A 12,930-nucleotide genomic window follows, 5' to 3' on the forward strand; every position below is an offset into this window, starting at 1 on the left:
ATTATTCTATGATGTAGAAAATAGTAAAAATAAAGAAAAACCCTTGAATGAGTAGGTGTGTCCAAACTTTTGACTGGTGTATCATGAATATTTCAAATATTTTCACTGAGGTAAACAAGTCAATATGACAAACAATGGACAGCAAATATCTAATAAAAAGTAACTTATTCGGGTGTATTTTAATCTATCATATTTCTATTTTTCCAAATCCACAAACTGTCAGCTTACTAAACACATAGCTGTTGGGGAGGCTTTGGTCATAGGGAATAGGGCTTAATGGTTATCCCCACAGCCCCTGGAGCTGCCACAAATGGAGGCAGCAAGTGACACATTGTAGGTGTTGGTGTTGACAGCACGTTGCCTATGGGATTGCACCAGAGGCCAGTGTCGCTAGCAGGTGTGTGATGTTTGACAGATAATAGTAGATAAACCCATGCCCAAACAGCAGTTAGCCCGCTGAGGGACAAGCGGCACATGAGGAGGAACTGTGCCTTTAGCCATCCAGCAGGATCCTGAAGCCAAACCTACAAGTCATAGACACTCAGGGTCATCTCCCCTCACAAACACCTTCTCAGCATCAGTTTGAAGGCCTATAATTGGAGCTCAAAATGTATTTGAAGCTAATGAGATATCACAGCTGAGTTGTTGAATTAAGTCCAAAGAACTAAGCCATGTTTTTGATTCTTGCTGTTTTCTTTTTCTAGAAATATGTATTCATACAATACAATTCATTTGTGTATGCCACCCACAACTTAGAGGGTGGATCTAAGTTCTTGGGATTCAAAATGAAAACAAGTTATTTGCAATGGATACTCACATTTGTTTAACGGCTTGGTCGATTTTCAATCAGAGTAATAACACCATTTTGTGCCACACTATGTTTTGCACCCTGCTTCGTTTCACAGGGTAAAGTTGAGAATCAAAAGGTCCACAGTGAAACACCCCCCCAAAAGAAGCAAAGAGATGGTACACTAAGTGTACAAACATTAGGAACACCTAATCTTTCCGTGACATAGACTGACCAGATGAATCCAGGTGAAAGTTATGATCCCTTATTGATGTCACTTGTTAAATCCACTTCAATCAGTGTAGATGAAGGGGAGGAGGCATGTTTTTAAGCCTTGAGACATGGATTGTGTATGTAAGACATTCAGAGGGTGAATGGGCAAGACAAAAGTTTTACGTGCCGTTAAACAGGGTATGGTAGTAGGTGCCAGGCGGCAGGCAGTTTGAGTGTGTCAAGAACTGCAACGCTGCTGGGCTCAACAGTTTCCCGCATGTATCAAGAATGGTCCACCACCCAAAAGACAACCAGCCAACTTGACACAACTGTGGGAGCATTGGAGTCTACATGGGCCAGCATCCCTGTGGAATGCTTTCGACATCTTGTAGAGTCTGTGCCCTGACGAATTGAGGCTGTTCTGAGGGCAAAAGGGGGTGCAACGCAATATTTAGGTGTTCCTAATGTTTTGTAGACTCTGTGTGCATTTCACAACATATAGAAGGGCCCCTTCAAATGAGCAAATGAGCAAGATTCCCTTTTGATTGTGACACAGTGGAGTTGCATCAAACATCTCCTTTCACATCCAGAAAATGGAGGCAAGCTAATATGACACAGTGAAAACACAGCTCATCTTGAGCTGTTAGAACACGAAAATGTCTGAGGTGAAAGGGAACATGGAGATCTGATAACCAAGTGCTGCGCGGCAGATACATCCTGACAGCTAGCTGCTCCTTATTGAGCCAACACAGGACGCCACCGGCAAGTAAGAGAATGAAAATAGGCTGCTGAAGTAAACATGCAAACAAGGCTGCCTAGCCAACAGGTTACCATATCAATAATGTACCTGAGCAGGTTGCAGAGCAGAGACTGCTGCTGTTCAATGGGTGCTATGGGTTTTGCACTGGCTCTGAGAAACAGACAACTCCACACACACACACACACCAGCCCCCACCAACTCAATCCACACAGCACAGACACCACGGCATCAACCTCTATTATACACTTCCTTACTGGAGATACAAAAGGCACCCAGGAACAAAAATCCAATCTTTTTTTCTATAAGGATTTGCTACACAGCAGTGCTTAACAACAGTGGTGGCTCTGATGACAAAGAAATAATCACAGCTGTCTTCCCTGTTGGAGAAAGAGGCTGTGAAAATGTTGTTTACGTTTTCCAACATGCCAAACACGAAACCCATGGCTGATTATGTGAAGAGTGCGTGAAATTGTTGTATTTGCAAGGCAGGGGATATTGACTCTAGGCATAAGTAGTCAAAAAGCATGTGGGTAGGCAAGATACATGTTTTAAAGGTTCAATGCAGCCATTTGTATCTGGATATCAAATCATTTCTGGGTAACAATTAAGTACCTTACTGTGGTTATTTTCAATTAAATTGTCAAAAAGAAACAAAAATAGCTTCTTAGCAAAGGGAAATTTCTCAAGCAAGAATTTAGCTAGGATTGTCTTGGAATCGTCTGAGTGTAGAGGGGGAAACTGAAAATGTTCAGTTATTGGCAGAGAAGTTTTGAACTCTTTCTTATTGGTCTATTAACTAATATACCACACGGTGATGTCACCATGGAAGGCCAAAACTCCATCCAACCAAAACAGGCTCAAATTTCAGGCAGTCTTGTCAAACAGCTCTTACATTAAAAAGGCATTATCATAATTTTCACAATTTGACAGTATTATTCCAACCTCATATTGTGCAAATATACATATAAACACAGGAAAATCATGTGTTTGACTGCACTGGGCCTTTAAATACTGGTTTAGGGATGCATATTTTCTAAATATTTTTCCCTATTGTGCCACCCCACTCCCTAGCCCCCTCATATGTGCCTGCTGAATTATCACACTCATTCTCAATTCATCAGCTTGCTTTTTTAGCCACGCTTCTGAGAGGGTTTCAAAAAAATCTACTGGAAAATAGTCAATATAAGGCGGCCAGAGAAGAGAGATCCCCCCTCCCTCCTCTGCTCATCCCTCTCTTTGTTTGTGTTGTATAAGTCCCCTATAATGAAGTGCAGGGAGATAAAATATGCAAATTCACAGAGAAAGAATATAAATAGGGCAATATTAGGAAGTGTTGTTTTCACAGCTGCTTGATTATACAAAGCCCTGATAGTGTTTTATAAATAATGTCCCTCTCTCTCTCAGCAAGGCGCCAAGTCCTTGTGCTCCATTAAAGACACATCTCTCTGCTCGAGCCCAGCTCCAGCTTCAGAGCCCAGGTATTGAGTGCAGGCCTGTGCAGCTGTCCTGCTGCCCTGCTGGCTGGAGCCCCAGTCCGATCCACACACAGAGTCGAGGCCTGGCCTGGGGAGCATAGCCAGTAGCCAGGCTCTGGGCCTCTCTCCAGTGTCTATCACACCAGCAGACTTATCCAGCATGGCACCATGAAAAGCATCCCTCTGCCACATGGGACAGAAAGCAAAAAAATGACGTGCAGCCTCTCAGACCTCAGCCTCTCAGACCTCTGGCATGAAATACTGCGATGCCAGTGGAAATACAAATGCACAAATGGGCTCTTTCAGTTTCAGCTTTTCACAAGGAATGAATGGCTTTCTGTATAGGCCTCATCTAGTCTACTCCAGACTCCAGTTCTCTAACTTGGAGTGGCATGTGTTTGAGAAACGGAGATACACATTTTGAAAAAGATTGTGGTATATATGTAAATGAAAACTGAAGGACAATACAACATTGGGCAAAACATATTGACTGTCACATCATGCATAAGATGTGTGACCGAACCTGTCAATATCTCTCCCCACAAACAGCCCACCTTACCTCGGGCTAATTTGTTTGTGAGGCCTTTGTTTTGATCGAGGCATGCGTGGTAATTGTGAGATAGAGATAAATGAAGAGGAACTGAAAGGTATTGAGCGAGAGAGAAAGAGAGAGAGAGAGAGAGAGAGAGAGAGAGAGAGAGAGAGAGAGAACGCTATATAGTATCTGAGGCCCTCTTTACTATCAGAGCCCAGAGCGAGTGGAGTCCCACAGCCCTAGAGACCGTGAAGACAGAGACTGAAGAGAAATGACCACACCATTAGAGATCTGAAGGTTGCCTATTATCTTTCTGCTGCTCCGATGCCTCGCACATCTATCCAAAGCTCATGAATGTAATTGACCTTTTTAACACCCTGTAATGCACAGAGCATATGAGGGAAAAAGGGACTAAACACCATCAAGCAAAGTTAATTTAGATCGACACACTATTGTAAGATGTCCACAGAAATGGAAAGGGCATTCAGATCAATAGATTGACAATAGAATGTCTGCACCCAATCTTTCTATTGTGAACACCCGAAGCCTCTTCCCCCAGCATTTGTGTGAATAAAGGTTTCTGGACGTACAGTGCGTATTTTGGTCAGAGACTGCTAGATACTGCAGGTGTTTAGTTCAGCACCTTTCCTCTTTTCGTGTGCACGCCACTGTGTGTGTGTGTGTACGATTGTGGTGGAACAATGGCCAGGGCTAATCATTATTTAGTTGTGGAGGGCCTGGAAAGGTCAGCAGTCTTAAATGTCAGACTTCAATAGAGCCAGATGCGCAATGCTCCGCTCAAGTGTCCAATTAAATAGGGAATACCGAGGTTGTGGGTGAAATGCACTTCAGATAGAGGGGCTAATGAGGGCCCCTGGATGGAAACAGGGGCTGGGATGGTTGATGCTGATCTACGAAGCATCCTGGAGCCCTCCTACATACACCATCTCTCAGTGAGCTGCATGGGGGCCTCTCCTCTGCACCTCTCTCAGACCCCCACACCCACGGCTGTAGCACCCACTTAGTATTATTAGTGTCCTCACACCCCCTGCACCGTCTGCAGCCCCACATCCCGACTGCACGTAAAAGAAAGAGGAGATATGGGTTGGAGAGAGGACAGAAAGGGAGGGAGAGAAAATATAGGGGGGGAGGAGAGAGGACAAAGAAGAGAGAGGTGACAGGAAAAGAGTCTCTTTTAATCTTTAGGCAGAAGGGGAGAGAGTGTCTTCCTGTTGTTGCCTCTCTACCAGCCTCGTTCATCTAAAAGCACAGGCTGTTTTCCATTCAACGGGCATAATAACCTTCTCACAGATTGCCAGCGCCCAGTGAAGTGCCACAAGTGGGGGGGAAGTGAACAATGCTTTATTTCATTTGATTCCTTATTGTTCACCGACTGTAAATTGTGGCACAGTGCACCATACAATATGTCTGACAGGAATACAGAACAGCACAGTATAGTCAGATAATACAAACTGAATAAAATGCAAAACCAGGAAAATAACCAAACTGGCCAGTGCATTGAGCAGAAGGGTTGTCACTTAAAAAAAGAGACAAAGAACCTGATTTGAGGTACAACGCTAAATGTTGCCCTCTCTCTCTTTCTGAGTGTCTGGTTGCCCTTTCCAGAGATGTCAAGGTCAGATGTATTCTTGTCTGGGCTCGGGAAACAAATGCAAAATAAATCTGGGAAATTAGCAGGCTCCACATGTCTCACATAAACATTATTTTAATCAAAGCATATTAGACCATCCAGATCCTTTAGACATATGGGCACTGTATCCATTCTGGCGTACCCATCTGTTTCCTCTTGCCATCTCTGCAATTTGCTCCATCACCCAGCTGCTTTTCCAAGACATTGAGTTCCCCTTCCTGAGCAAAGACTCTTTACAGCAGCACCAGTCCAACTGGGGAGCTCCAGATCACAAAACACATTGCAGCTCCGCTGAGCATCACACACATGCTGTTTCATAATACCATATAATATGAAAATAATGGACAGGAGCTACGCTCATCAAATCAAATTAAACAAAAATAAACATAATAGATATTTTGATGTCTTCATTCACATTGCTATGTCATTGTGCAGACATTTTCAAAGTTTAAAGTGACTGTGAGTGTGCGGTATCAGTGTGGTATAATTATGACACCAGGTTGTCTGGTAACTGATCCTGTACTGCTGAGTTATCCAGTGAACTTTTATCCCTACATGTGTACTGTTTGCTAGTAGTGACTATCATCTCTGAGAACAGAGGTTGTTTTTGTCCAGTGTCTACACTCACTCACTCACATCCCATCAGCATCAGAACAGTTAGTTAGTAGACAGTGGGCACTCACCAGGGCTGGTGATGGTTAGGAGATCTAGACGTCGCTGTTGCTGTAAGGGAAATAAAAATAGAAACATGGTCAGAGATATTCAAAAGGGCTTAGGGCGAAAATGTCAACTCAAAATCTGTCCAAAAGAAATAACATGTCATATTACTATCACGCCATTCTTTTACATCTACATTTTAGTCATTTAGCAGACTCTCTCATCCAGAGCGATTTACAGGAGGAATTATGGTTAAATGCGTGGCTCAAGGGCACATCGTCAGATTCCCCTCCAAGTCGGCTTGGGGATTCGAACCAGCAACCTTTCAGTTACTGGCCCAACACGCTTAACCGCTAGGGTGCCTGCTGCCCCAGACTATGCATAATATGTACATTATGTAAATGAGGTGTGAAACCACTATTTAAGACTGGAAAAGCACAAGATGGCACAGTATATCTCAGCCTTAAAAAGATCGGTATCAGTTTATTCTTTTTGCACAAGGCAACAACATTTGTTCTCTGTGTTGTCTCTATTACAGCCAGCAGGAATGTGTCTTCCTTCTCCACTCATGCTAAAGACTGTGTGTCGGAATGTGTTTGAGAAAGACTGTGTGACGGAGTGTGTTTGAGAAAGACTGTGTGACGGAGTGTGTTTGAGAAAGACTGTGTGACGGAGTGTGTTTGAGAGAGTGCCCAATTTTACACTTCATGTCTCTAGTTTGGAGAGGGGGCCCGAAAGAGTTGCTAGCTCCCCACTCTCTTAAACCCTCTGCCAAGGCTGCAGGCTTCTGAGTACTGCATTAATCAACACCTTCTCCCTCTCTTACACTGTGTGTCCCTAAGGAACCAGCTCATGTGCGTACATGTGTGTGTGTGTGTGTGTGTGTATTCGTGTATGTGTATTCCACCGATGCTGCATATTTTTTGGGCGTTTCCCAATGGAAGGCTGATGATATTGCAGGTTCACCTGCTGAGTCACAGACTATAATCGATGTGAGTGCAATCAGGAGGTTGAAGCCCAATCCATTAGGATTCAAGAATCTTAATGTAAAAATCCTCTCAGATACTCTAACTGCTCTTAAAACATTGCAGATGAGTGAGTGTCGTGGAGTAGAGAGAGCAGGAAGCACAGAGTGGTAGACTAGGCAGCAGAGGTCACTGTGACAGCATGAGAGCAACTAGCCCCAATAAACCACCTGTATAGGCTGTTGACTCACCATTAGTTGATATGGAAACCCCACACTAATCAATATCATTTACATGTACATGTAGGTCATTTAGCAGAGACTCTTAGCCAGTGCATTCAACTAAGGTAGGTAAGACAACCACATATCACAGTCGCATAACGCACTATTGAAATTATTACATCAAATTCAAAGTTTATGTTTTTGGCCATTGATTGATTTCTTTCTTAAATGTCTTTTGAAATGATTCTACCATCCACTCAATTTATAAATCACCTCTCTGATTTTGTTTTGACCAACAGGCACTGGTATTCAACCAGAATTCTTATTTAGACCTTTGTACCGCCCTCTAGTGGTACTCTGTTATTCTGCAAGTGAAAGTGTGAAGAGCGAAACACCATAGAAAGAGAATGAAAACAATGCTTCTCTATTGTCAAGATACACTCTCTTTGGGAAAGGCTGGCTGGGTGATTAAAATCAGTGGAGTATGTCCAAGTTATTAAAATCAAAGTTCCCTTCAAAACATTCGACACAGCACATTCAAACAGACCTCTACAGCATTCAGAGAGCATTGTGTACATGAAGACATTTCCCTTGTACAAAATAATTAATACCATTCCATCAAAATTTCACATGACAATTCATTCTGGTGTTGCCTGAATACTCAGTTTAGAAATCATATGCATACAGGTGTGAACGCCCATTCATGATATCTCTAAATAAAGTAACATTGATCTGACATATACAGTACCAGTCAAAAGTTTAAACAGACCTACTCATTCAAGGATTCTTAATTTCTAAAACTATTTTCTACATTGTAGAATAATAGTGAAGACATCACAACTATGAAATAACACATATGGAATCATGTAGTAACCAAAAAAGTGTTAAACTGTTGTAGTTTGAGATTCTTCATAGTAGCCACCTTTTGCCTTGGTGAGCTTTGCACACGCTAGGCATTCTCTCAACCAGCTTCACCTGGAATGCTTTTCCAACAGTCTTGAAGAAGTTCCAACATATGCTGGGCACTTTTTGGCTGCTTTTCCTTCACTCTGCGGTCCAACTCATTCCAAACCATCTCAATTAGGTTGAGGTTGGGTGATTGTGGAGACCAGGTCATCTGAGGAAGCACCATCACTCTCCTTCTTGGTCAAATAGCCCCTACACAGCCTGGAGGTGTGTTTTGTGTCATTGTCCTATTGAAAAACAAATGATAGTCCCACTAAGCGAAAGCCAGAAAGGATGGCATATCACTGCAGAATGTTTTGGTAGCCATGCTGGTTAAGTGTGCCTTGAATTCTAAAGAAATCACTGACAGTTTCACCAGCAAAGCACCCCACACCATCACACCTCCTCCTCCATTCTTCACAGTGAGAACCACACATGCGGAGATCGTCCACTCACCTGCTCTGCGTCTCACAAAGACACGGCGGTTGGAACCAAAAATCTCAAATTTGCACTCATTAGACCAAAGGACAGATTTCCACGGGTCTAATGTCCACTGCTCCTGTTTCTTGGCCCAAGCAAGTCTCTTATTATTATTGTGGTCTTTAATATTGGTTTCTTTGCAGCAAATCGACCATGAAGGCCTGATTCACGCAGTCTCCTCTGAACAGTTGATGTTGAGATGTGTCTGTTACTTGAACTCTGTGAAGCATTTATTTGGGCTGCAATTTCTGAGGCTGGTAACTCTAATGAACTCATCCTCTGCAGCAGAGGTAACTTTGGTTTTTCCTTTTCCTGTGGCGGTCCTCATGAGACCCAGTTTCATCATAGCGCTTGATGGTTTTTGCGACTGCACTTTTTTAGCTGTTCTTGCCATAATATGGACTTGGGTATTTTACCAAATAGGGCTATTTTCTGTATACCACCCCTATCTTGTCACAACACAAATGATTGGCTCAAATGAAATAAGAAGGAAAGAAATTCCACAAATTAACTTTTAACAAGGCACACCTGTTAATTGAAATGCATTCCAGGTGACCACCTCATGAAGCTGTTTGAGAAAATGCCATGAGTGTGCAAAGCTGTTATCAAGACAAATTTTGGCTACTTTGAAGAATCTCAAATATAAAATATATCTTGATTTGTATAACAACTTACATGATTCCATATGTGTTTAATCATAGTTTTGATGTCTTCACTATTACACCAAACTGGAATTCTTCAGACTAGCTTGGAAAGACAGTGCCATGCATCAAAGAGCCCTCACTGCTGCTCGATCATCCTATTTTTCCAACTTAATTGAGCAAAATAAGAACAATCCAAAATGTATTTTTGATACTGTCGCAAAGCTAACTAAAAAACAGCATTCCCCAAGTGAGGATGGCTTTCACTTCAGCAGTAATAAATTCATGAACTTCTTTGAGGAAAAGATCATGATTATTAGAAAGCAAATTACGGACTTCTCTTTAAATCTGCGTATTCCTCCAAAGCCAGGCTGTCCTGAGTCTGAAAAATTCTGTCAGGACCTAGGATTCAGGGGAGACACTCAAGTGTCTTAGTACTATATCTCTTGACACAATGATGAAAATAATCATGGCCTCTAAACCTTCAAGTTGCATACTGGACCCTATTCCAACTAAACTACTGAAAGAGCTGCTTCCTGTGCTTGGCCCTCCTATGTTGAACATAATAAACGTCTCTCTATCCACCGGATATGTACCGAACTCACTGAAAGTGGCAGTAATAAAGCCTCTCTTGGAAAAGCCAAACCTTGAGCCAGAAAATATAAAAAACTATCGGCCTATATCGAATCTCCCATTCCTCTCAAACATTTTAGAAAAAGCTGTTGCGCAACAACTCACTGCCTTCCTGAAGACAAACAATGTATACGAAATGCTTCAGTCTGGTTTTAGACCCCATCATAGCACTGAGACTGCACTTGTGAAGGTGGTAAATGACCTTTTAATGGTATCAGACCGAGGCTCTGCATCTGTCTTCGTGCTCCTAGACCTTAGTGTTGCTTTTGATACCATCGATCACCACATTCTTTTGGAGAGATTGGAAACCCAAATTGGTCTACATGGACAAGTTCTGGCCTGGTTTAAATCTTATCTGTTGGAAAGATGTCAGTTTGTCTCTGTGGATGGTTTGTCCTCTTAAAAAACAACTGTAAATTTTGGTGTTCATCAAGGTTCCGTTTTAGGACCACTATTGTTTTCACTATATATTTTACCTCTTGGGGATGTCATTCGAAAACATAATGTTAACTTTCACTGCTATGCGGATGACACACAGCTGTACATTTCGATGAAACATGGTGAAGCCCCAAAATTGCCCTCGCTGGAAGCCTGTGTTTCAGACATAAGGAAGTGGATGGCTGCAAACTTTCTACTTTTAAACTCGGACAAAATAGAGATGCTTGTTCTAGGTCCCAAGAAACAGAGAGATCTTCTGTTGAATCTGACATTTAATCTTGATTGTACAGTCGTCTCAAATAAAATTGTGAACGACCTCGGTGTTACTCTGGACCCTGATCTCTCTTTTGACGAACATATCAAGACTGTTTCAAGGACAGCTTTTTTCCATCTCCGTAACATTGCAAAAATCTGAAAGTTTCTGTCCAAAAATGATGCAGAAAAATTAATCCATGCTTTTGTCACTTCTAGGTTAGACTACTGCAATGCTCTACTTTCCTGCTACCCGGATAAAGCACTACATAAACTTCAGTTAGTGCTAAATACGGCTGCTAGAATCCTGACTAGAACCAAAAAATCTGATCATATTACTCCAGTGCTAGCCTCCCTACACTGGCTTCCTGTTAAGGCAAGGGCTGATTTCAAGGTTTTACTGCTAACCTACAAAGCATTACATGGGCTTGCTCCTACCTATCTTTCCGATTTGGTTCTGCCGTACATACCTACACGTACGCTACAGTCACAAGACGCAGGCCTCCTAATTGTCCCTAGAATTTCAAAGCAAACAGCTGGAGGCAGGGCTTTCTCCTATAGAGCTACATTTTTATGGAATGGTCTGCCTACCCATGTGAGAGACGCAGACTCGGTCTCAAACTTTAAGTCTTTATTGAAGACTCATCTCTTCAGTAGGCCCTATGATTAAAATATATATATATATTTCACCTTTATTTAACCAGGTAGGTTAGTTGAGAAAAAGTCCTAATTTACCTGGCCAAGATAAGGCAAAGCAGTGTGACACAGACAACAACACAGTGTAGTCTGGCCCAGGAGGGTGAAGGTGAACAGAAAGGCACTGGAGCAACGAACTGCCCTTGCTGTCTCTGCCTGGCAGGTTTCCCTCTCTCCACTGGGATTCTCTGCCTCTAACCCTATTACAGGGGCTGAGTTACTGTCCTACTGGTGCTCTTCCATGCCGTCCCTAGGAGAGGTGCGTGACTTGAGTGGGTTGAGTCACTGACGTGGTCTTCCTGTCTGGGTTGGCGCCCCCCCTTGGGTTGTGCCGTGGCGGAGATCTTTGTGGGCTATACTCGGCCTTGTCTCAGGATGGTAAGTTGGTGGTTGAAGATATCCCTCTAATGGTATGGGGGCTGTGCTTTGACAAAGTGGGTGGGGTTATATCTTGCCTGTTTGGCCCTGTCTGGGGGTCTCATCGGATGGGGCCACAGTGTCTCCTGACCCCCCCTGTCTCAGCCTCCAGCAGTAGTTTATGTGTCGGGGGCAAGGGTTAGTCTGTTATATCTGGAGTATTTCTCCTGTCTTATCCGGTGTCCTGTTTGAATCTAAGAATGCTCTCTCTAATTATCTCTCTCTCTCTTTCTCTCCTTCTTCCTTTCTCTCTCTCGGAGAACCTGAGCACTAGGACCATGCCTCAGGACTACCTGGCATGATGACTCCTTGGTGTCCCCAGTCCACCTGGACGTGCTGCTGCTCCAGTTTCAACTGTTCTGCCTGCGGCTATGGAACCCTGACCTGTTCACCGGACGTGCTACCTGTCCCAGATCTGCTGCTTTCAACTCTCTAGAGACAGCAGGAGCGGTAGAGATACTCTCAATGATCGGCTATGAAAAGCCAACTGACATTTACTCCTGAGGTGCTGACCTGTTGCACCCTCGACAACTACTGTGATTATTATTATTTGACCATGCTGGTCATTTCTGAACATTTGAGCATCTTGTCTTTGTTCTGTTATAATCTCCACATAATCTCTGGCTGTGCCGGCACAGCCAGAAGAGGACTGGCCACCCCTCATAGCCTGGTTCCTCTCTAGGTTTCTTCCTAGGTTTTGGCCTTTCTAGGGAGTTTTTCCTAGCCAACGTGCTTCTGCATTGCTTGCTGTTTGGGGATGTAGGCCGGGTTTCTGTACAGCACTTTGAGATATCAGCTGATGTAAGAAGGGCTATATAAATACATTTGATTTGATATTCTAGAATGTAGAAAATAGTAAAAATAAAGAAAAACCCTTGAATGAGTAGGTGTGTCCAAACTTTTGATTGGTACTGTACGTCCCTCTAACCAGCCAGTCCATGACACAGGGCTACTGTGTGCCACTGGACAGCCTGGAGAGGAGTGGAGGAGGATTTGCCATACTGTGTTTCAGCCTGGCCCAATCCTGTACCCTGATGCTGTTTATCCTGAGATAATTAATCTATAGTGAATTAGAGTATTACAGCACACTAACACTGCTTGCCTCACTCTCTCATTGTCACTCCTTACATGGATAAGGTGCTTAGTGTTTCCCAGGAAGAGAGA

General features: G+C 43.1%; 1 protein-coding gene across 2 annotated transcripts in view; it reads right to left on the bottom strand.

Moving 5' to 3' along the window:
- LOC110522763 (cytosolic carboxypeptidase 6) overlaps positions 1 to 12,930 on the bottom strand; it is a 472,883-nt gene that overhangs the window by 129,696 nt on the left and 330,257 nt on the right. Inside the window, exons 6-7 of one of the 2 annotated variants that reach the window (XM_090231547.1) lie at positions 6,105 to 6,144; positions 5,111 to 5,682 (exon numbers count right to left, since the gene is read on the bottom strand). In XM_090231547.1, coding sequence (XP_090087673.1) covers positions 5,501 to 5,682; positions 6,105 to 6,144 — 222 coding nt within the window. In that variant the 3' untranslated portion in view covers positions 5,111 to 5,500. Of the gene's footprint in view, positions 1 to 5,110; positions 5,683 to 6,104; positions 6,145 to 12,930 lie in introns of those variants that run through there. The other variant, XM_036969475.2, reaches the window with a different exon arrangement.

The sequence above is a fragment of the Oncorhynchus mykiss genome, chromosome 4, assembly GCF_057628025.1.
Source record: "Oncorhynchus mykiss isolate SJ-2025 chromosome 4, ASM5762802v1, whole genome shotgun sequence".
In the NCBI taxonomy this organism is placed as follows: domain Eukaryota; kingdom Metazoa; phylum Chordata; class Actinopteri; order Salmoniformes; family Salmonidae; genus Oncorhynchus; species Oncorhynchus mykiss.